The sequence below is a fragment of the Oreochromis aureus genome, linkage group 5, assembly GCF_013358895.1.
Source record: "Oreochromis aureus strain Israel breed Guangdong linkage group 5, ZZ_aureus, whole genome shotgun sequence".
NCBI classification, from domain to species: domain Eukaryota; kingdom Metazoa; phylum Chordata; class Actinopteri; order Cichliformes; family Cichlidae; genus Oreochromis; species Oreochromis aureus.
The window spans coordinates 22,061,101-22,084,697 of NC_052946.1; the positions used below are offsets into that span (position 1 = coordinate 22,061,101).

General features: G+C 41.1%; 4 protein-coding genes across 4 annotated transcripts; 2 read left to right on the forward strand and 2 right to left on the reverse strand.

Moving 5' to 3' along the window:
* On the forward strand, positions 1-7,436 carry p4htm (prolyl 4-hydroxylase, transmembrane (endoplasmic reticulum)). Its single transcript, XM_031731457.2, has 9 exons — positions 1-919; positions 1,004-1,085; positions 2,169-2,359; positions 2,473-2,569; positions 4,656-4,818; positions 4,894-5,079; positions 5,330-5,420; positions 5,588-5,711; positions 7,178-7,436. The coding sequence occupies exons 1-9, from the start codon at positions 581-583 to the stop codon at positions 7,399-7,401; spliced, it is 1,497 nt and encodes a 498-aa protein (XP_031587317.1). The 5' UTR covers positions 1-580; the 3' UTR covers positions 7,402-7,436.
* A 609-nt stretch (positions 7,437-8,045) lies between these two features.
* On the reverse strand, positions 8,046-14,619 carry slc26a6l (solute carrier family 26 member 6, like). The gene is made up of 19 exons (XM_031731456.2): positions 14,419-14,619; positions 14,192-14,331; positions 13,977-14,087; positions 13,711-13,886; positions 13,453-13,617; positions 12,779-12,931; positions 12,375-12,457; positions 12,123-12,270; positions 11,894-12,007; positions 11,494-11,571; positions 11,297-11,392; positions 11,065-11,171; positions 10,820-10,889; positions 10,651-10,743; positions 10,300-10,410; positions 8,875-9,288; positions 8,521-8,575; positions 8,293-8,438; positions 8,046-8,182 (listed from the first exon to the last, which is right to left on the reverse strand). The coding sequence occupies exons 1-19, from the start codon at positions 14,556-14,558 to the stop codon at positions 8,156-8,158; spliced, it is 2,427 nt and encodes an 808-aa protein (XP_031587316.1). The 5' UTR covers positions 14,559-14,619; the 3' UTR covers positions 8,046-8,155.
* A 712-nt stretch (positions 14,620-15,331) lies between these two features.
* On the forward strand, positions 15,332-19,263 carry kbtbd12 (kelch repeat and BTB (POZ) domain containing 12). The gene is made up of 6 exons (XM_031731465.2): positions 15,332-15,460; positions 15,810-16,966; positions 17,058-17,328; positions 17,509-17,659; positions 17,787-17,984; positions 18,082-19,263. The coding sequence occupies exons 2-6, from the start codon at positions 15,894-15,896 to the stop codon at positions 18,249-18,251; spliced, it is 1,863 nt and encodes a 620-aa protein (XP_031587325.1). The 5' UTR covers positions 15,332-15,460; positions 15,810-15,893; the 3' UTR covers positions 18,252-19,263.
* Positions 19,264-19,265: 2 nt separating this feature from the next.
* On the reverse strand, positions 19,266-22,992 carry iho1 (interactor of HORMAD1 1). The gene is made up of 8 exons (XM_031731468.2): positions 22,876-22,992; positions 22,610-22,676; positions 22,239-22,377; positions 20,857-20,993; positions 20,732-20,780; positions 20,541-20,625; positions 20,258-20,373; positions 19,266-20,158 (listed from the first exon to the last, which is right to left on the reverse strand). The coding sequence occupies exons 2-8, from the start codon at positions 22,660-22,662 to the stop codon at positions 19,454-19,456; spliced, it is 1,284 nt and encodes a 427-aa protein (XP_031587328.1). The 5' UTR covers positions 22,663-22,676; positions 22,876-22,992; the 3' UTR covers positions 19,266-19,453.
* Positions 22,993-23,597: the final 605 nt, after the last annotated feature.

The following is a 23,597-nucleotide window of genomic DNA, read 5'->3' on the forward strand; positions in this document are numbered from 1 at the left end:
CTGTTGCTGTCAGCGGGGAGTTACGGCGTGTAAATAAGATCGCAGATTTCTTATTTGCAGTCGAAATAAAGCAGATTTTTTTTCTTTTTTTGTTGTTGACGGATTTCGTCGGTTTCAGTCGATGCGGGGTCAGCTTTACGGACCGCGTGTGTGAGATGAGTTTCGCAGTGCTTTGGGATGCGCAGTGCGCTTTGCTGACTGGGACTGCTGCAGTGTAAACAAGACTGTCCGAGGCTGCAGCGCTGCTATCTGCACAATAAAACATACTCACACAATTCCGCTCATAGCTGACTTCTAGGCTCAGAAAAGAAGAGCTGTATTTTCACCGCGAAAAATCAGGGATCCTTTTTTCTTTTTTTTTTTTTCAAAATGCGCAAGGATTTTGGTTAATTTTCTCCAGGGGAAGAAAAAAGAAAACTGGAGCTCTTTAAGGATTTTCTCTCTTTTTAAATGTAATCAAACTAGACATCGGTCACTCGGCACATCTGCTACTTCTGGGGACACATAAAAGGTTTATCTCGTCGCCTGATTAAACAGATGGACTTTGGCTGCCGAGGACCCAACAACTCCTCCAGCCAAGATGACTGACAACCAGGAAACCCAAGATGCTGCTGCCGAGGACACGTCTCCGTCCGGGAGCGCGACCTTGCCGCTTCGTCAGCCGTGCGAGCGCCTCTCCTGCCACAAGAGCAGCGTGTGCTCCCGCTCCTACTTTGTGGTAGTGATGGTGTTTTTTCATGTTTACATCATTAACGTGATCGCGCTGCTTTTCTACGTGCACTACAACAGTGGGCAGGAAGACGCGAGCCGAAGTCGTGATGCTCCCAGCAGCAGCCACCAGCGCCCCGAGTCGCGACGTCCGCCATCGAAAGACGAGTTTCAGCGCGATATTTCCCTGCCACGGATAGAGGGAATAAGGGTGAGTTAGGGTGAGTACTTGAGGATGATGATGATGCATCGCTCCTTCTGTCATCCTCTCACACGCCTTTGATTTCCCTTTCAGGTGGGACATGTCCAGAAGGTGTCACTGGTGTCAGGGAGACTTCACGAGATGAGGACTTTGAGCCTGAAACCGCTTCTTTTTGGTAAGAGGCTGCACAGCCATGTAGCTAAAAGAAAATAAAAATGAAGCGCGTCAGATCAGCCTCAAATGCCCAAAAGGGGAAGAAAAAAAAGAAGTGCTGCAGCTTACACTTGGCTCTACTTTACCTTAACATAACCCAGACTGGGCTGAGTAGATGTGTATTGTGCTAAGATCATCCGGGACTTCATAAAATAGGCAAGTAAGTCCTAAGGCAACTGCTCTATTCAAAGTCGGTCCATTGCACATGTGATGCAATTAGGGTCTCACAGCTGACTGGGTAAACGGCAGAAATGCATCTGTACCTGAAGAACATAATGCATCAGTGCACAGCTTGCAGTGAGGATGCTTTACAAATATTATAAAGTGGGGAAAAATGTAGGCCTGTAGTCATTTGGATTGCTTCCTGATCTATTCACATGTTTTGTTTTGTTTTTATAAGTAATGCGATTTCCTGCAGATTTTAAAGAGCTGACTCAAGGTTGATATAAATAGATTTGCTGTAGGTCAGCTGGACACTAACTGAACTTTGGTTTGACAATATTTGAAATTTAAATTAATCTGATAGTTATGTTTTTTTCCTTAATCAAGTAAATTTTGAAAATGTGAGACGCAATATTCAGAATTTCCGAAAGTCAACAAGTCCAACTTTTAAATCAATCAACAACTGATTTAAACCAATGGTTAATTCCAGCCTGAGGAATGTAGCCTGACATTATAGAGTGGTACTTGTATGGCATCATTCTACTCAATTTGAGGACTCAAAGTGTTTTTCTTTTACCGGTCTCATTCACCCAATCACATTCACACTCATACAGTGCTTTTATCTGTACCTAACCACTGTTTTCTAACATTCATGTGCATACTACAATTTAATGCAGGAAATTCGGGGTTCTTGCTCAAGGATTCTTTGAATTATGCGGCTCGATCCACCAACCTTCTGACTGGCCTTCCTAACCAATTGGTAGATGACCCTTCCTACCACACTTTCTAAGCTACCCCATTAGTTTAAAAAAGATGAAGAATCAGACAGATAATGCTGTCTCAATTTCCTCCGTAGTGTTTCTTACTTTTTGTGTTTCTGCAGAGATCCCGGGGTTTCTGTCTGAGGATGAGTGCCGTGTGGTGATGCAGCTTGCCCAGCTGAAGGGTCTAATGGAGAGCCAGTTAATGGTACAAGATGGTCAGGAGGAGCTGGCCAGGGAGCTCAATCTCAGCCCAGAGGAGATCTTTAACCTTCTAGATATCAACCAGGATGGACAATTGCAGCTCCATGAGGTGTATGTCAGTTTGTGGACTGAGAGGCATAGTGTGCAACCTGAAGTATTTTTTTGTTACTTTTTGCTTCAGAGGTCTCTAACTCATTCCATCTTAAACACTGACTCCACCAGATACTGACTCATTCTCGAGTGAGAGATGGCATCTGGCTCACACCAGAGAATCTGCAAGAAATTTATGCTGGGCTCAAAGCTGACAAGGATGGCAATGGTAAGAAATTAACTTAATTAATCATTTCCACCAAGACCTTGTAAAAAAGATGCAAGGTAATGTGTATTCTAATTTTCCACTGAGAATTCACTTTACCTTGCATCTTTATCTCGCGTGTCTCAGTGCAGCCCTTCACATGATTTGCTGTTATTTTCATAGGCTGCAGTGCTTTTGAGCTCTCAAGGCCACAGTAATTACCTCCTTACAAAAATAATGTATGTATGGATAATTCTGAAAAAAATTTAGCTGGTAACTAAACTTACTTACCTTCTGCTATACATTTAATTTCTTTTCCAGTTAAAAAGGTTTCAGTGCTATATGTCCATGCTAGTAACAATGATGTGATGAGAATCTTAATCACATATTCAGCTCTATTTAAACATTAAAGAGAGTTAAAGAGGAATTTAAGCACGTAACTAGCAGAAAAGTGCTGCCAATCAGATGTGTTGATTAAGTGATTTGGTGGGCGTGATCTGCGGTGCCGTGCGGATGCACCTGCACGGCATCCGAAATCACAATCCGTGCGTCTGCACAGCCTCCAGACCAGTGTCGCCACCACCGCTGGAGGCGTGGGCGGCCTCCAGAAGGGACACGGCCCTGTCACCGGTTGGGGGGGGGGGTAGGTTTGGCCGGGTGGCTCCCCAGTCTCAATCGGGCAATGGGGGTCTGTGGTGGGGCGTGGTCTGCGGTGCCGTGCGGACGCAGCTGCACAGCATCCGCAATCACGCCCGCCGTGTTAAAACACGGGGAAGCAAGAGTTGTAAGTTGTGTGGAATGTGGTGTGATGCATATGCGGCTGCCAGCTGTGAGCTGCAGCCACGTGTATTAAATTTGGGTCTGAACAACGATCTATGGACCCGCCGTGTCTCAATCACACCACAAGTGATCATCAGCAAGTCCAACCATCTCTGTAAAAGCAGAGGTTTTGGCAGATTGCAAATCTGGAGCATTCAGGTGTTGTCATGGGAAGGTTTGCGACAGGCAGCATATAGAGACAAGTGCAGGACTCGGCAGACAGACTTATCTGAAAACACATCTTTATCAGCTGGCAAAAGGCAGATTTAACAAAATATAAAACAGAGCAGGATAGAGCTCGCGCTAGAAAAAAACAAACTGGAAGGAACTAATGCTGACTAACAGAGAGCCATAACATTAGGGCATGTATGATAAGGACACAACAGCGAATTGAAGAAAAATGAGGGCTAAATACACACATGAGGTAATTAGGGAGATGGAACACAGGTGAACTAAATTTGACTAACGAGGCAGAAATCTATACATAATGCACACTGGACAACAGACTATCAAAGTAAGACAGGAAATATCACCAACACACACAAACAGACTCAGACTAACACATGTGAACTTGACCCTGGGACTGAGGAGACAAAGAGATGGAACGTAGAGAGAGAAAAATGGGAACAGGAAAGGGGAAAGCACACAGAGCCACACTACAGCTGTATTAACTAGACAAGATAGGGAGCACAGACAGACAGGGAGGCAGAACACAGGGACCAGACAGACACAGGGACATGACTCGGGAGACAGGGATCACAAAATGGACTAACATTAACCAAGGAACTGAAATAGAAACATGGATAAGGATGAAACTGTTCAGAACTAGAACATAAACCACTTCACTAAACCCACAAAGCTCAACACAGTGGGTCATCGACCCATGAACCATGACAGGTGTGTTAATGTGAGGCCATCTGTCCAAAGCCAAAGCTTGGCTGATACTGAGTCATGCAACAGGACAATGATCTCACCTACACCAACAAATCTACAAAAGGACGGCTGTTAAAGTAAAGAATTAAAATCTTGCAATCGTTCAAAGTCCAGAGGATCTGGAGGTAACAGAGGCCTCAGGAGAGCTGTGCAAAAACAAATTCCAACAAACCTCAGTTAACTGAAGCTACATTACTAAGAAGAGTGTAGAGAATTCTGCCACAACAATGTGAGGCACTGCAGAAAACAATTGCTTCAAGTTATTGCTGTTGCAGGATGTTCTACGAGCTAGTAAATCGTGCGGTGCATAGAACTCTGAAAATGTTCACACGACTGTACATCCTCATACTTTGGGTAGGTTTGCTGAGTCTAGAAGAGTTTAGGCTTCTGAGCAACGATGCTTTCCAGCGCTTCCTGTTGCAGCGCGGGGTGAAAAGGAGTCAGCTGGTGAGGAACAGCAGACACACGTGGTTGTACCAGGGCAAAGGAGCACACCAGGTCCTCCAAGACATCAAAGAGAGGTAAGAAAGACAACCGTTACTGGGATTCATCCTGTGCTTACATTTATTTAAAATGTTTCCTTTCACTTGTCAAAGGGTGATTCGCCTCACTCGACTCCCACCCACATTAGTGGATCTTAGTGAACCTCTTCAGGTGGTTCGCTATGAGGAGGGGGGACATTACCATGCCCACCACGACAGTGGCCCGGTCTACCCTGAAACAGCCTGTACACACACACGCCTTGCTGCAAATGCTTCTACTCCTTTTGAAACGTCTTGCAGGTGAGAACCTAGAAGCAGCACTCCTTAACAAATATATATCCACGTTTGTTCACATATGAATTCATCTGTCTGACATCATTACTAAACTACTCACTGTTGCTCCATTGTGACAGCTGGCATGCTAGTTTGTGTGACTCAACATTATCTTGCAAAAAATTGTGCATGCTTGTTGTTTATGTGTGTGTTTGTGTGCTGTTTGCTTGCACTATACATGTGTGTGTGTCAATTTAAATCTGTGTTGCACACTTAGGTACATCACAGTTCTCTTCTACCTGAATTCTGTTGATGGGGGCGGGGAGACCGCATTCCCAGTGGCAGACAACAGGACCTATGATGAAGTGGTGCGTAATAGTGTCTGGGTCAGGAAATGTGTGCAAAGTGTCCTGCAAATGTATTGTGTACATTCTGCGCATGTGTTTCATAACTGTGGCGACTCACACATATGTCAGCAGCTGCATGAGTCTGACATCAGGCAAGCTATGTGACTGATTTTGAACGTGTGTTTCAGTCTCTCATACAGAATGACGTGGATCTTTTGGACACCAGAAGGAATTGTGACAAAAGTAACCTGAGGGTGAAGCCGACCAAAGGGACCGCTGTTTTCTGGTATAACTACCTGTCTGATGGAAGAGGTGGGTAAATGAAAGACAAATTTCCAGTAAAAAAGTGCGAATTATTTTCATTACGTATTTCCAGTACACACATCGAGTACCAACATTCAAATACAATGGTTATGAATGACCTCATTCATAAACAGTGCAGGTACATAAATTTGTAGTTTTTGTACCTGATTTTGTTTGTACTCTCTGAACAAATTTAGAAATGGCTCAGACCACAATATGAACAAATGGCAAAGATCTGATCTCACAGAATTTAAATATACATCTTAAAAATACTACTACTACTGCTTACTATTTTTACTACTACCCTACTAATAATGATTGATTAAGTAATCAAATTAATATTTGTTGTTAATATTAATGTTTTTTCCTGAACTTTGATGTCCAAACTTCTTTTTTAACTTGATCCACAGTGAGGGTCTCAGGCCCATTATTTTAGCGCCGTGTTTTTATTCACTTATTATAAACTGTTGTCACACTCATGGAAACACTTTGGAAAGCTGCTCTTTTTTGGCTTCTTTCTTGGGCACTACTGTATCAGTTTCTTGAGTGAGGCATTCTCCTGTTTTTTTTGCCTTAGTAGTGCAAGCTTCTATCTTACAGCATTGTCCCGCTTTCACCTACTCACGTCAAGATAAACATGCTTCTATATAAAGGGAAATTTGTAATATACACATAGTATGCAGATTCCACTGGACTGTTGATTTAAATTGATTCAAATTCACAAGCATTTGCATGGTGATGTGAATAAAATTGGACAGTGCACACATTTGTGAATTCAGTAGTTTTGTGCAGGGTAAATAAGTTTCTGTGAACATTAGCGAATGAGTCTCGATGTGTAATTTGCTTTTTTTTTTAAAAATAATCTTAGTAAGTGTTAAATAAGCCTAAAAATCCATCCTCATAGCTTACATAGACTCAGTAGTTCTTGGAAATGAGTGCATACCAACAGTGTTAACATGTTTACAATATTAGATTTGCATGATAACTTTTGAGACTAAACAGTGAATAGAGGCTGTTGGTACTGATGGTTAATTCTGGTATATGATTGGTTGGTTTGTTGTCATAGAAACATATATATGAGACATATACCTCATGGTGGTGTTGGATCAAAGTTAAGGATACAGTAGATACAGTGTCAGGCATTCATGAATGTCTTTACCAGAGTTGGTGCCATTAGGTAGAAGTAGATGAAAAAATAATGGACATCTGTACAGTCCTGATAGTTGATCAAATAGTTGTTTACATGAATAAAAGTTAAATGAGATCAAGAAGATATTAGAACTGAAGTTTTGGAGCCTAAGAATGTAGATTTAAAAATTCATGTTAATACAGTGATAAATACTTCTAATCTGAACTGCAAAATTCTCTGGTTGCCACCAAAGTGTCAGTATTTTAATGTAAATTTGATTTTTAAATTAAAATAATTAAAGGATGTTTTTAGTAAAAGGAAAAAAAAACACATTTTTTCTCATTAGGTTGGGTGGGGGAACAGGACGAATACGCTCTGCATGGAGGTTGTATGGTCACCCATGGCACTAAGTGGGTTGCCAATAAATGGATCAACATTGATCCAGATTACCAGAGGCAGGCTCGCTACCAGCAGTTGGTGTCACAACAGCCAGAAGAGGAAGAAGATGATGATGAAGATCTGACTATGAACACAGGAATACAGAGTCCCAGCATCCATCAAGACTTGTAGCTCATCTGCCAAATAATACAAATAAAAAATCCCAGCCTTCCTCAGTCCTGTGCACAATGTTTTTGGTAACACCCTTTGTGGCCAGTATGTAGAGACAAGATTTATTCAGGGAATGAGGTCACAGTGGGTTTATGCAACAGTAAAGAGATGTTTTGTTGTTATATTTTTTTGCTTGGATATTGCTATCCTGTTATTTTTATCTACCAAAACCTCATGTGTTAGAAGTATTGCACTAGAAACACAGTCAAGGAGTTGCAATTTAAAAAGCTTTTCTTTGCATGCGTCAGATGTGCAACAATTGCACTTGAAAACTGAAAACAAAAACCTTTCAGTGTCCTACCTTGTTACTGCAGCCATTACCAAAAAACAGGCTCACACACTGTCAGTGTGATGCATGTTGCCTTTGTTTTTCTCCCTTGAATTCATCGGTACCTTTTCCATGTGGAATGCACAATACATGAAATGCACAAGATATTGTCCAGATTCCATTTTATTTATTATGTATTTATTTTTGAATGCACTCTCACTCTCCCACATTGAATAAAATAAAGTGAGCTCTTCTGTCTTGAACACTAGTCTTTCTTTTATATAAGTTAAATAAAAAAACTGTATGAATATCGAATCAAGTCAGCAAGAAACTGAAGGAGACACCCTTATCACACAGTGGGATAGCTCATAAAGTAATAAATTGATATTGCATAAATTCATTATTCCTTCTAGTCAACGTTTTTCCATATGAGTTTGAATGAAGGCCTTAAAGTTTCGTGCTGGTAGGCAGCTCCTGTAATCAAAAAAGTGTTTTAAATATTTAATCGTCAGCCATAACATATCCATACCCAGACGGATGAAAGTTGTGTTTGAAAATGAAACCTGAATGTTGGCTGGACGTACCACTGACGGCTCATATGTTGGGATGGTTGTCGCTCCACGATGGTTTAGACAGTGGAGCACAGCGTCGTGTACGGAGGCAAAAAGACGTCTCTTTGTTATTTTCTCAGAGAAGAAGTCACCATGCTCTAATTGTTCCACCACAGAGGCTGCAAGCAAAAGAGTCTATGAGTGAATTATCACCACCATAAAGTGCAGCACAATACACCTGCAGCAGCAGTATTCACTTACCTTGACAACCAGCCATGTAGATATCTACATCAATCTCACTGAAGTCCTGGAAAATCTGTCGATATAATAAACCTCTGTTATTTCAGTAATTTATATCAGAATGGATCTTCAGGGTCAATTTTACTCTGACAAGGTATGAATCTATTACAGAAAACTGCAATTTAGACACCAGCATTCGAAAAGTATGCTGCTCTGTGTCTATATTTGACATTGCTGTTTAAAAACAACCTTGAATGCTGTAAAATGTTGTTCCCTGAATTATCTTAAAGTCTTATGGTTTTGTTCCAAGCTTTTAAAACAGCATAAAATGTGTGGGTATTTCACTCGTGAAATAATTGCCAGCTTATCACTCACATTTTTCATGGTCTTGATAGCCACTGTGTCAATGAAGTTAGCTGTGGAGAGGTCAAGAATGATGGAATGAATATCCCAGGTCCATTTGCCCAGGGAACCCAGAGAGACCCGCTCAAGATCATGGCTCAAGGTGTCCTCACTGCTCGAGCCCAGCGTGGTGGTGTCCCCATCCTGCAGCTCAGACATCCATCCTAAGCTGGTGCAATCTGGATCTCCTCCTTTGAGGTATTCCCATCTACCGTCTAGTGTTCGGGGAGTGGTTGGGATGACAAACACTGTCCCGTTTTCCCTCTCTGTCCCACCCGGCTCGTCCTCCACTGTAACGGTCCCATCTATGGATGTGTCTCTCCAACAGCCACCCTCTTCCTCCACAGAGAACTCTGAAAGCTGTCTAGCTGCCCTCTGTGCTCGTCTCTTAGGAGTTGGATATAAAGGAAATTATTTTTAATATAACTGTGAAGTACACCTTTGGGGTTTTAAGTTTAGAGGAGTTGGGCTACTGATGGCCCACATATATGATTATTCTTTCCACTGCTCCCTTTAGAGGTCACCACAGTGGATCGTCTGTCTCCATCTCACCCTACCTGTAGCATCCTCTTCTATTACACCAACCCTCTACATGTCCTCCTTCAGTATATCCATGGATCTTCCTCTTTTTCTTTTGCCTGGCACCTCCATCCTCAACACTGTGTTCAGTATATCGACTGTCCCTCCTATGGACATCACCAAACCGTCTCAGCCTTGTCTCTCTTACCTTGTCTCCAATACCTCTCAACCAGAACAGTACCTCTAATGTACTATATATAATCCTGTCCATTCTGGTCACTTCCAGTGATCATTTCCAGCTCTGCCACCTATAAATTGGCCTCCTGTCTTTTTTGTCAGCTCCAAACTGTGCATCATAGCATGTTTCACTACTTCTTAAACCTTCCTTCTCAAATCACCTCTGACATTCACCTCCATCCTGCCTGCACTCTTTCGAATCTGTGTGACTCATATTATGTATCAGTTTTTCCATTAACTTTTGGTAAGGCAACAGTCAAAATCACTGTATTCCTTTAAATATGACTGCCACTGTTCCATAATAAGATTTGTATTGAGAGTGATGTTAATGAATAGGATTAATAAATACATCACAGGTCAGACGGTTTGGTAATAAAGTAAAAAAACCAAACAGATTATTGCCTTGGACAATTGCAGAGGAGATATACTGGGTAAACTGGGAGAAGGATGTTGAGGTGGAGCTGCCAGGACGGAGAAAAAGAAAAAAGGCCCAAAAAGGAGGCTTTTGGATGTGGTGAGAGATGACATGTATGTGGTTTGCATAAGAGAGGAAGATGCAGTGGGCGAGAAGAGATGCTGCAGTGACCCCTAAAGAGAGCAGCTGAAAGGAGAACAAGATACTGAACATTTTCTACATATTACCTCTCTCTTGGCCTGCCTCTTTGCCCGTCTCTCAGCCCGTCTTTCTCTTCGTTTCTGTTTAGCCTCCTGCCTCCTTTTGTAGATAATCATTTTGCTGATGTTAAGCCCGCTCTGAAAACAGGAAGAAGAATAAAATGTAGGATGAGGATAACATTAATTTAAGAACATGAAACATGAACAATTTTTTTTTAAATGATTGGAATTGGGACTGACAGGGTCATATTGTTGATACATTTTTTTTCCACTGTGCAAGATGATTTGATTATTGATCAAGAAAATAGTGAATGATCAGACTATTCAAGAGATAAAGTCACAAGTTGCAGTCGTGGGCTTGATATTATTCTTACAGACCTTTTCTTTCAGGGCTTCCAGGTAGAGATCAGCATTGGCGAAATAAACTGTAGCAGACGAACGGAATATAGTAACACCTGGAATCCCTCTTGCCTGTCAAACACAGAGACATCATTATTTATTTGGCAGTCAAGGGAGACAAGCTTTTACTCATGGCTTTCTGTCTCACCTCTCTGTGCGTTTCTATATCCACATAGAGCTCTGTACCTGGAATATTTCCCAGAACAGAGTATGCCGGCCTGAGAAAAGGAATAAAAACACTTAATGTATGTGCGCATTATGTTTGCATACAGCATTTTGTCTAATCTGGCAAATCCTGCAGTCTAACATCTTGTCCCTAATGCTGCATCTCACAAACAGCATGACTGACAGACTGCAGAGTGAACTGCTATGATGAGGTGAGAGGTGTCTTACAGCTGAGTCCTGAAGATAACCGTAAACAAAGCAAAGGTGACGGATGCTGCCAGACCCAGATCCAGATTGAGGAGCAGTGTTGATACCCAGGTGACCAACCAAACCACCTAAAGGACACAGGGTTACACTGCATTATCCTGTTCCTGTGACAGTCATTATGAAACTCTGTCACAGCTGCTACATTTGAGAATGATTTAAAATTATACACAATCATAATTTGTTATCCTCTCACCAGGTCGATCTTGCTGCTCCTCCACAGTGTAACAATGTCATAGTACTGCTTGAACATCCCTTTCAAATTTACAAACACAATTGCTGATAGGACGGCCTAAAGCAATGAGAATAGTCAGGAATATGGTCAGAAATGGCAGAAAATCTGTAAAGCATCATAAAAACAGTAAAGACAGGCAGGTCATAGCGCAATCAGACCTTTGGCAGTTCCTGGAACAGTGTCCCAAGTTTAAGTATGGTCACTAACACAATTAGAGATGAGGCAACTCCAGCCATCTGCACAAACAACACAAAGATAAGACAGCATGTGTCTAACACATATATTCCTAACATTTAGCAGTCCCCAAACAACTATTTTATTGCTTCTTGTCTCTATTTAGCTTTTGGTTTGCATAATAACTAAACGTCATAAATGTCAAATTTACTGTTTACTATTCTTTTTTTTTAAGTTAAGGTACTCAACTAGGACACATTTGTATCCAGTTTGCTGTACATCTCTCGCACATGCAGTGCTTTTCTGGAATGACTTTGGTTTGTTATGTAACGCTTATTTCTAGGCTGCCTCTGTGTAAAGTTTTAACTTCAGGTGCTCACTCACTTGTGTTTTGCCCCCAGTTGTGTCTTGTATTAGACTTCGAGACATGGAGGAGCAGACAGAGAAGCACTGAAAGAAGCCTCCGACTGTATTACTCAGACCCAGCGCCACAAGCTCCTGTGACAGGGTGGAGACAAAGACACACAATTTGGATAGAAACAGATGAAAATAACTTTGAGTTTTACTGAATGTAGAAAAGGTCCTGGATTATTTGTTGTGAGGTCTAATTCACCTGGTTACTGTCCACCTTGTATCCATGTTTTAGTGCAAATGTTTTTCCGAGGGAAATAGTTATGGCGTATCCAACAATGGCCAGTGCAAAAGCATCACCGATAACTTCTCCGAAAAGACTCACATCTGGTACACTGGGGGAGCTTAAACTGGTGCACAGGTGGAGGATATGAAGGAAACCAGTTAGTTCTAACATGCTGGAAAGATAACTTAAGCAAAATGACAGCAGTAGAAGATAAGGTCAGATGCATACCCACTAGGAATTTCTCCAACAACTGAAATTGTGTAGTTGGTGTTCAAGTGGGCATAGGAGGATATCAGTGTCCCTGCCACAATCTAAAGTGATCACAGCAAACACGAATGTCACAAACACAAAGGTGCAAAGCTAAATTTTGCAGCACATGTCTACTTTTACAATCAATCATTAAAATTCAGTTATTCATATGACTAATTAGATGATGTGCACTTAATTATTAGCCATAAATATAATTTTTTTTTTGCCATGAAGTGCAAAAAGAGAGAGGCCCTGATGGTGGTGCTGAGTCAGCGGCTCTTTTTCCACTGTGTCTGTGCTTTTTCAGCACCGCTACATCAGCACAGAGCACAGAGGTGATAACCTAAAGAGCAGCCAGAGAGGGTGTCCTCCAGTCAACTCACCGTGATAAGCTCCACTGGGATGGGAACTGGCAGCTTTGAACTGAGAAATGAGTTGAGCTCCTTGGCTGCAATTAAAAGCACTATAGTCACAGCGCTGACCAGCAGTGTGGGAAGATGAGTGTTTGGCAGCAAAGAGCAAACATCCTTCAGAGTCTGAAAATGGTTTTAAAAGTAGGAGGTGGTTATAGATTTAAGCTATATATATATATCTATAAAGACACATAAAAGTGACATTGTACTGATTTTGCTCATATTAAGTCAGGAGTACAGAATGCTGTCTTTAACAAGCTGTATTGCCTGCATAGGTTGAAATCGAACTATGACAGATAACTGATTTCAGATTATCACATGCCTTGTAGTTAACTCTGGAACCACTCAGTAGTTTTAAATACTTTTTCCAATGCATGCTTTAGTACTCTGCAACAAAAACAGATTAGGATGTGTGAAATCCTACTTTAAAAATGCATAAAAGACATCTAAATGAAAGAGACAAAGCCCTAAAAGCATTTGTGCTCTTTAGGTGAGAGTATATATGCAGCTCCTCTGTGAGTGTCAATGCTGGGATTTAACACATACACTCAAGTTGTTCCAACACATGTAAAAGAATAAGGTCAGGACTGTTTTATTAACAGAAACACAGAGAGCACTTACTCACAATACTTCATAGTACTCACATACACCAATGACAGCGGACCACTAAACCGCGTAGGGGAAACTCCAAGGACGTACTTCAGTTGTGCTACGACAGCATGGGCAGCTGCAGCTGTTGTGTAAGCTCGCACCAGAGGTTCAGACAAATATGTCCCCACAAATCCAAACTTTACCACACCCAGTAACACCTGCAAATGCGATATTTTCAGTACATATGTGTTAATGCAGCTGTAATAGCAAATTAAAATTATTGTTTTCTTAGATGTTCCAGTTTTGCAAACCTGAATAAGTCCTCCTAGCACAGTAGTAGCTGCTGCCACTTGCACCCTGTATGAGTCCCTGGCAGTCACATCTACCTCTGCAGTGATGTTGGTCCCATTCGCTTTCTGGAAATCTACATCCGGAGCAAGTCTTTCTGTCACACTACCCACCATGATGCTGAGCACCGTAAATGTGCCTGAACACAATTAAACATAGCAACGCGTGTTATTACAACAATTACCACAGCTGTCATGGCACAGTGTATGTCTCCCATTTGCATCATTACCTATGGAAACATGGCGTGATGTTCCAAAAAAGAAGTAGACCAGTGCTGGGTAGAGTGATGAGTACAGGCCAAATACAGGAGGTAAAGAAGCCAGTAATGCATATGCCATACCTGTAGATGGCAGATGTTTTGTTACACCAGTTGACAGACAAGTATGTTTAAGGAGCTATGCTATTTGAATACAACTGGCAAGTCATACTAAAATATTCCCATACCTTGTGGCAGGTGCATTATGCCCACACTAATCCCAGAGATGAGGTCTGGCATGCCGTAGTCCCAGACTGAGTACTTGGGGAGCCAGTATAACACAGGCAGTCTGCTCACTATACTTTGCTTGAGGTAAGGTACGTTGCATCTGGGAGGAATTTGAAGAATTCAAGAAGAAGAACTGTGAAAATCTTTGTGCTGTAGAGCTGCTGGCAGATATTCTTTAGGACCTTACCTTAAGGAATTCTTTAGCTGCTCACTTAGAGAAGAGTGGATATCAGCATAGGATTTCCTCTGTGTTACTTCTTCCAGTTTCAGTTCATCAAGCACATCCCTCTCCACTCTGAATCTCCCAGATCTGCGTGCTGACTCCATCTGTCTAACTCTGTCTAAGTACAAAGATTCTTTCTGACTGCAAACGTGCAACCAAAAGCAGATGCCAGAGCACTGTTGTGGAAGCAGCAACTGCATCTGCATATGTACACCATATTGCCTAATGGTTAACTACGACCAGGCGGACCTGCTGAAGCAAAAGATGTAATTGTGTGCTGAAAGCAGAAAAAGGTTAACTCAGTGATCATGTGTTTCCATTCACGTTGTTTTATTTTTTCCATTCAGCAACAAAACTGAAGCTAATGAACCATGAACAGTCATTTTAAACCCAGCGTACCCTGGTAACTATTTAATGAAGTCTTCCTCAGAACAAAGTGACAAAATCAAATGTGGGTTCTTTTAAAGCTTTATGTCTTCTTTTTTTTTTTTTATCAGAAAGTCTAATTTCTGAAGCTTGTGCACACACAGTATACACTGGGTCTTTAAGAGAACACGGTCATGAAATCTGAATCCAAACTCAGAGCAACATCTCATACATTTCAGAGCAGCATGCATGTAACCAGGGCAAACAACCTGGAAAGAATTACCCCAAATGGTGGGCAATTTAATTCTGATGAGTGAAATTATGAATGACAACATAAAATATAATAACAGTTGTTGTTGTGACTGCTTTAAAACCTTCTCTTCAAGGATCACTCAAAACCTTCTGACCCACTTGTTGTCTGCCACAACACTATCTATTTTTGGGTTACCAGCTCAGAGGGCAGCAGCAGAGGAGGGGGTACATATCTTTGCCACGCATTTGCTCAGGCCTCTCTAACCCCACCGACTGTGACATTCGGCAACATCAACAACACATGTAGCCTGTTTAAAAACAGATATGCACTGGTCTTTTTAGACCGGAGACGGTCTTTTTAGTGCGCCAAGAGGAGCTGATGCATTTGGTAAGACTTGTTTTTTTTTAAAGGGAATAAATGCTGCACTATGTGTCTGCTGTCATAGTGATCTGTTACAGTGTGCATGTTACTCTGCTTCTACACTTCTATATGTTGATCTATATATTGTACACAAAGGCTAATCTGAAAATGTCATGTCATCATGTCATGATGGTGGTGAAAATATAAGGCACTGCTTAAAGTCTCTTTTAGACTGTACTGATCTTAACTGAAACATTACTTCCTTTTTATCCACATAAGCTTGATTTGATCAAACTTTTTTTTAACCAAATTTCACTCTATCGTGCACCAGTGAAACATCGGGAGTGACAACCTTTAATTTTCTTCTGTTTTTCAGAGAAAACCTCATTAGTTGTTCAGGGTGTATAAAACCTCCTGTTTAAGTTTGTAAATAACATTTTCACCGACGTTTTGAAGCAAAATGGATCTTACTACCAAACATGGGCTGCTGCTGCTCGACCAGCTGAGGAAGATGAGGGAGGCTGAGCATCTGACAGATGTGGTGCTGGTTGCTGAGGGCGTCAGCTTTCCCTGTCACAGAGTTGTCCTATCCGCCTTCAGCCCATACTTCCGTGTTATGTTCACCTGTGGCCTGCGTGAGTGCAACAACAGAGAGATATTCCTGCGTGACACTCCTGCAGACAGCCTGGCCCTCCTCTTGAACTACATGTACTGCTCAGCTCTTCCTCTCACTAATGGCAACGTGCAAGGCATCTCCATAGCAGCTTTTCTTCTGCAGATGGATGATGTCTTCACTCGCTGTCAGCTGCACATGATGGAGAACATGGATGCTTCCAATTGCCTCGGTGTATATTACTTTGCCCGTGATCTCGGTGCAGAGGAACTGGCTGACCAAGCTCAGCGCTTCCTGAGGCAGCACTTTGTCCAAGTGTGCCAGAATGAGGAGGTCTTGGAGTTGGAGGCCCATCAGCTTGGAAAGCTTCTGTCATCTGACGATCTGAATGTGTCTCGGGAAGAAACCATTCTGGATGTGGTCCTTCGGTGGGTCAAACACAGCACCCTGGTGGATGGAGAGGTACGTGTTCGACATCTCCCAGAGCTCCTGCGGAAGGTCCGTCTGCCACTGATAAACTCCGACTACTTAAGAGAAGCAATAAAGAGAAACACAGCCCTGCTGGCTGATGCTGAGTGTCTGGAGATTATGAACGAAGGACTGGAGGCCACAGCTTTGCATCCCGCGGCTGCACCACGCAAACTAAAGCTGCGCTATGGCATGGAGACCACCGATCTGCTGCTCTGCATTGGCAATGACAGTGGCGGTATCAGGTCAAGGTATGGCAGCTATGCCGAGCGCAGCTTTTGCTTTGCCCCGTCCACAGGGCGAATTTATTACATCACCTCACCTCGCTACGGAGAGGCTCTGGGGTATGTGTGTGCTGGGGTTGTGACTGAAAGAAATGACATCATTGTAGCAGGAGAGGCAAGTGCTCGCAGAATGGCCCGACAGAAAGACATCAGTGTTGAAATCTGCAGGTAAGAAAAGATATCTGACAACACTTGACTGCTTTGCCTTTGGTTACCCCACATACAGAAGATACTAAATGTTGCCAGATTTGATTTCCAGGTACAAAGTGGAGGCCCAGGGAAGCTGGGAGCACCTGACATCAGCAGAGTACCGTGATTCATATGCTCTGGCGTCACTGGGAGACACTCTATACCTGCTGGGTGGCCAGATGAAGCTGAAGAACCAGTTTCTCATCACAAACTGTGTGGAACGATGGTCTCTGCAGGGTGGACCCTGGCGGAGTGCAGCACCCCTTCCTATGCCTTTGGCCTGTCACAGCGTGGTCAGAATGAAAGATCGCCTTTATGTGGTGGGTGGTCGAACCCCACAGGTGAGCCAAAATAAAAGAAATCCCTTTTTTAGCTATTTAAATACATTCACTTTAAGTCTTATAAACTAAAGATACTTCATTTACACATTTAACGAGAGCTCTTACTGTGTCCCTATGTGACCCTTCTCTGACTGCACCTGCTCTGCTTTGTCATATCATTGCTCCCCTTCAACCTTCCAGTCATACCGGATGGATGAGGAGCCCGACTGTCTTAGTAACCGCCTCTTGGAATATGATCCAAACACAAACAAATGGACAGAGCTTTGTCCCATGAAATACTCAAAGTACCGCTGCAGTGCTGTGGTACTCAATGGGGAAATTTATGTGATGGGTAAGATGAATTATTCAGTTAAGCTGCCAATATATTTGAAGGAATTTTATTAGTGCCATTATGATGGCTGTCCTCTTTGAACTGCACTGATTTTTGTCTTTGGGAATGTTGCCGACTTCTCTTTCAGGTGGTATTGGCTGTGAGGGTGTGGACCGTGGACAATCCCGTCACTGTCTCAATGCTGTGGAGATTTACAACCCAGATGGAGATTATTGGAGGGATGGACCTCCTCTGCCGTGTTCCCAGCTTTCACTGCGTACCAACGCCCCCAATGCTGGTGTCGTGGGAGGAAAGATTTATGTTTGTGGATATTACAAAGGAGCAGGTAATGAAAAAGTATCCATATCAAATATGCATAAATATATATATTTTTTTTTTCCCCCTGTGACTGTATTTCCACTCTGTGTATTAACTATCCTTAGATCGCCATGATGACATAACAAAGGACATTCTGGAGCTAGACCCGTGGGAGAACCGGTGGACTGCGGTGGCTCGGCGTGCTTTAATGCATGACAACTATGACGTCTGCTTAGTGGCAAATCTCAACCCAAGGGGACTCGTATCCCCACCTGCAGACTTAGTAAAGCTGTGACAGCGCTCTCAGTCAGATCAAAGTCTGCGAAGGAGAATTAGTGAAGGAAATTAATCATTGATGCACTTATTGCACAGCTTATGGCAATGACTTTTTTCAAGCAAGAAAGCTCTTAGTACTCTGCATGAAAGAGATGTCTATGGTTAATTGCTTGGTTGCACACCGGGAAGTAGGAAAGCAATTTGTAAATACAATATATTTGTTGCTTCTTAATATGTTGTGTAACAGCTGCAAAGCGGATTATCCCAAACCTGCAGCTGTGTAGTATATCTGGAGTGTTATTAGCAGCTCCAGGAAAGGATTTTCTTTGAGGGTTATAATGATTATAATAGTGGACTTCACGCTTTGATAAAAAAAAAAAAATATATAGCAAAATTCTGGCACTTGGCCTGTTTTTGACAGGAAAAAGATTCAAGACAACCATGCTGAAGTTTGAAGCCACTTAAAAAAGTTATTGTTTTTGAAAGTAAGCACATTCATATTTATTGAACATGTTCTTTTGTGTGCGGTGTAAATGGCAAGTAAGGAAAAATTGAACAGTTCACCATAAATTGCATATATTAATTCTAATGGCTAAAATAAATGTAGGTGTACAGAGGAGTGATTATTTAGTAACCACCACCCCTGTGTTCTAACAGCCCAGTGCAAGTTTAACATGTTTAAAGATGCACTGTATAAAGCTGCAATAAACTTGGTCATTTGTGTGTCTGGACAGACGAGGTCAATATTTCTTCTTTATTTAGAAACTTGGATGATTCTTGCTCTAAAAAATGATTATTAAATGCATAAAATTGAAAAGAAAGAAAACCATGCTAAAACACAATCTTACAGATGTTTGTGCCAGTTTATGAAATGTCAAGAATCTCTTTCTCAGACTGGGGGTCTCTGATGCACTTTCCACCTGTGTGCTGTGTAATGGGGCTTCCTGGCTGCTTCCTGCTCTGGTTCTGGTTTTTATATATATAATAAAAAAAAGAAATGATAAGATCAACAATTTTAATTTAATTTTTGTGTACAACACAGTGCTCAGTTTTTGTTTTTTTTTTACAGCTCTTTCACAAAGACAAAAAGGAACAAATTTCCAAGAGAACACAGGTCAGAACTAATAAATACAAATAATAAATATAGATACACTTTTAGTCTTTTCTCCTCTATGCTCTGAAAATAAATAAAGAACACATTCTGGCACCTTTAATTATTCTTTAAAAGTCTAATTCAGAATCAAACAGCTGCCACAAGCTTCCTGGTTGTACAGTGGAGCCCTGCTCTGCTGACAGCTTCTCTAAGATGGAGTCTATTTCTGTGAGGCACACAGAGCTGCCGCTGTCCTGAGACCAGAAGCTCAGAGGCGTGATGAAACAACCTTCAGTTTCACTGGCTCTCCTCTCGTTAAGTGGCATCAGACTGCCTGGACTGACACTGTCCTTGCTGCTCACTGTGCTCATGTCACAGCTCTCAGGTTTCTGCTGTTTCTTCACGAGAGGTTGACGGTTTTCATCCGAGACTGCACCCTTACTCCTCTGTGACAAAACCAGGGGTCTCTTTTTGGGCCTTTTTTGTCTCAGACTGAATTTCTGCTTTCCAGCGAGGTTGCTGCGATTGTGACGGGGAACTTCAACCTGATGTTGTTCAGGGTTGTATGATGCACATGTAACCTGTGTGCCCTCAAGCTTGCTGTTGTGCAGGATGCTGGATACTGACTCCTCTGGTGCTGGTGACGTCTGCATGGCGTTATCCATCACTCCCTCAGAACGGGGTTTGGACAAGTGCTCTGAGACTAAGGCGCTGAGCAGCTTCAGGGCCTCTTCGAGCATGTGTCCTTGTCTTCCCTGTTCCTCTTTCAGACCCTCCAGACTACTTTTTAAATTTTGCAGATGTGAGTCAAGCTCTGCTAGAGTGTCTCCATTCTACAGGGTATAAATGAACAGTTATACTCCTCACTCATCAGAAACATTGCCAATTAAATCTCATCTCAAAATAAAGAGCACAATAGGCAACATCTTCACCTTTTGCACTGTTTCCTTAAGTTGTGTCATCACATCCTGTTGGGAGTCCATATTATTTACCAAAGTCTTAAACTGCTGGGAGATGTGACCCTGAAGATTGTCCAAATTATTTTGCACTGGGATGAACAAATTAAAACATTAAACACAGAATAAAAATGACAACGGCGTTAGAAGTGGATTGCTGCTTGGCAGGCAGCACCATCTGCTGGTGTTAAGATTTCCTTTTCAATGCATCAACTTAACCATGTTTTATAAAAACACACGAATCAACAAGGAAACTTACATGTTGATGTGAAATTGTCAATTTTTTCAGAAACTATTTGGCACACAGCTGCGTTTCTCTCAGTGCCAGCCACCAGCTGTTGAATCTGAAAAGAGAAGTTGTTTTGAATTTTTTGTTTTCAAATTAAAAACATTTTAAAGAGAAGGTAATCTGAAATTGAATAACTAGAATCAGTTTACATTATCACTTACATTGCTAAGTGTTTCTCTGATATGCTGGCATTCTTTGGCTAAGTGATCACTGTTAAAACAAAGAGCGGGGAAAAAGGTTACATAGGGATTTAGAGTTGCATATTTGAAATGACCAAAAGACGCACCTGTCCTTTTTTTCTTTTGCCTTTTTCTTGTCTTCTTCAAATTTATCCAGTATTCCTGGAGTTCTGGTTTTATCCTTCAAGTCTCCAAGGAGGAGAGGCTTAGTGTGATAACTGCTTGAAAACTTTGGGTCACTCCCCTAAACAGAGACAAAATACAAATGTGAGGAAAGCAAGAATTATTTAATATGTTTGTATGTGTGCGCTTATGATCCCACTTGTTTTTTTCACACACATAAACCGCTTTTATGGCATTGGAAATTCAGAAATGCTTATTTTTCATACAACAAACACCTACTCATTTCTTTGCCGTATTGTCTTTGTCATTTAAATATTTTACATTAATGTAAAAAAGGGCTAAGCTTTAACAATTCACAGGTAAAAAAAATTCGAAGAATAGGTAGGTAAAAACAAACACAGCAAATCGGCTTTGGAAAAATCCAGATTACAGACAAGAGTTAAAACTGAATAAGAGCATGCTAGAAATTAACACAGTATTGCAAATGAAAAGAGGAAAGCTGCAGGTCTATAAAAAGAGAATAATTAGCTGAGTGAAAACAGGTGATCTGACTGGGGAATTGGGTTAACAGTAATAAGTGTTATGAAACAAAGACAGTAAAGCATGCAGTGGTTTCATGGAGGAACTGTGTAAAGAAGGGCTACAGTCAAAGATCTGTAAATGTTAGTACAAGTGGGAGCCAAAGTTATAGATTTGGTTGAGTATGTAGTTTCAAGACTGTATAATATACACATCTAACACCAGGAGTGAGAAAATGTAAACCATTACTATAATATTTGCCTCGTTATTAGCCCTTTTGTGAAGGTAACAGGGTGGAGGGAAAAATCAATACAGCATTGTATTGCGATTTTGCTAGAGACACCAAATACTGATATTTTATTAAATAAATTTAAATATTCTTGGAATACTATGAACAAGAGCACACATCTCCTGAAATAACATAAGGTGAGATCTAACAGATTGCCAACATGTTGCCATCAGTGTAAATGAGTCTTTGTCGATGAGCACAATTCGAGGGGACTTGACTCAACTGGCTGCCAGCTGACTGTAGTCTAACAGAAAGTCTGGTGAGCGCAAATAACCACAACAAAAAAATATTCAAAGTGAGATCATTTCTCTTGTATTGGATAAAATAGACATTTACAAAGTTTAACTGTGAGGAATAATTTGCGTTCAAAAAAAGGTGACAAATTGCAAAGTAAGTTATTGCAGTACTCCAATGTTAAAATTTGCAGTATTATCATATCCTCATTGAAGTATTGTAATAATATCATATCGTGGGGCGTTTGGTTATTCCCATTTCTAATGCTTGGCTTTGCATTTCGTAACCAAGAACCATCTGCAAGGTGAACATGGGAAATCCTACCTCTTGTGAACTTTGCTGGGAAGTTCTGGAGGACAAACTCATATCCTGAGATGCACTCTGAGAATTTTCCTGCCAAAACTGAGACTCAAAGAAGATCTGAGAGTCTGACAAACTGGAGAAACCACTGGTAGATGCATTTCTGTTTGCATTTTCATCCCCATGAAGTGTAACAATAGAGAAGAAAACACAAACACATTCAAATTGTGTAGCAAAACCACTTAGTAACCTATTTTTTTTAATTGTCCTATGTGTTTACATGAAAAACTTCAAATTTTTTTTAGCTTTAAAACGGAAAATAGCAATGTTATATGTCAATAACAACATAGATAAACTAGTAAAAAAAAAATCATGTAGTGGCACATTTTAATTACCTGCTTCCAGTTGGGATATTTAGCATTTCCTTTATATTTCTTATATGATTCATTGCTCTTTGGTTATCTGTTTGTAAAGATAATAAGTTAGCCACAGTCTCATCTAACTGTCATATTAGCAGTACAGTAGCTGACAGGTAGATATTAGCAAGTTGTTCACAGCTAGAAAATCAATAAAGGCCTTCAGTAAAAAGTAATCTTGTTAACGTTAGTGTGTATAGACGTTATATCAGTAATTCACCACTGAAATATATTATTTAAATTACCTCACAGTTCTTACAGATGTGATTATTGATAGCTAGCTGGAGAAAACTGTGTGAAACGTAATTAAAACTCCCGCCATCTGCAGAGGCTGCGCTGCGTTCAGTGGCCGTCGGAATGTGTCCTACTGCAACACACCTGAATAAAATTAGTAGGTCATTATTAGTAAGCCTATATAACTTGATTGCAAGCTGAGGTGGCACTTCAGCCATTTGATTTATGTTACAGCAGCTCATGAGTGAATGAACATGGTGCAATAAAAAGTACTTTTAGAAGCACATTTTCCAAACACATTTGCTTACATTTATGTAAATTTACTTGAGTAGGGTTAGGGGTTGCCACCTCAGCATACAGTAAAGTTCTATAGTCTTGCTAATGACCTACTAATGTTATTCAGCTATGTTGCAGCAGGGACACCGGTCCTTGAGGAGGCTTTTCTTATCATACAGAGATTCTTTATCAATCAAAGTATTTATTGACATGCCTTGCTCACCCACCCATGGCTCTATCAGCATTTATTTTCATTATCTGCAGAAATTAGATTAAAGATAAAAGCAATACAACAAGCTAAACAGGACTGTAAAGTGGTCCATTATTATTATATGAATTATTACTAACACAATATTGTTTTGTACTTTGTTTAAAAAATTTCAGTTACTCTGCAAATCCTGTGAAAATATTTGAGTGTTCAAAACTGCAATTTATAATTTCCAAACCCTCACAAATT

Coding starts and splice junctions, on each gene's coding strand:
- p4htm (XM_031731457.2), top strand. CDS start 581: ATGACTGACAACCAGGAAACCCAAGATGCTGCTGCCGAGGACACGTCT. Junction 1,086..2,168: donor CCTGAAACCGCTTCTTTTTG/GTAAGAGGCTGC, acceptor GTGTTTCTGCAG/AGATCCCGGGGTTTCTGTCT. Junction 5,080..5,329: donor CCTTTTGAAACGTCTTGCAG/GTGAGAACCTAG, acceptor TTGCACACTTAG/GTACATCACAGTTCTCTTCT.
- slc26a6l (XM_031731456.2), bottom strand. CDS start 14,558: ATGGAGTCAGCACGCAGATCTGGGAGATTCAGAGTGGAGAGGGATGTG. Junction 14,332..14,418: donor CAGCTAAAGAATTCCTTAAG/GTAAGGTCCTAA, acceptor AATTCCTCCCAG/ATGCAACGTACCTTACCTCA. Junction 13,618..13,710: donor TGCTAGGAGGACTTATTCAG/GTTTGCAAAACT, acceptor TCGCATTTGCAG/GTGTTACTGGGTGTGGTAAA.
- kbtbd12 (XM_031731465.2), top strand. CDS start 15,894: ATGGATCTTACTACCAAACATGGGCTGCTGCTGCTCGACCAGCTGAGG. Junction 16,967..17,057: donor ATCAGTGTTGAAATCTGCAG/GTAAGAAAAGAT, acceptor TTTGATTTCCAG/GTACAAAGTGGAGGCCCAGG. Junction 17,985..18,081: donor TGGATATTACAAAGGAGCAG/GTAATGAAAAAG, acceptor AACTATCCTTAG/ATCGCCATGATGACATAACA.
- iho1 (XM_031731468.2), bottom strand. CDS start 22,662: ATGAATCATATAAGAAATATAAAGGAAATGCTAAATATCCCAACTGGA. Junction 22,378..22,609: donor AATATCCCAACTGGAAGCAG/GTAATTAAAATG, acceptor AAATGCAAACAG/AAATGCATCTACCAGTGGTT. Junction 20,374..20,540: donor TGACAATTTCACATCAACAT/GTAAGTTTCCTT, acceptor TGTTCATCCCAG/TGCAAAATAATTTGGACAAT.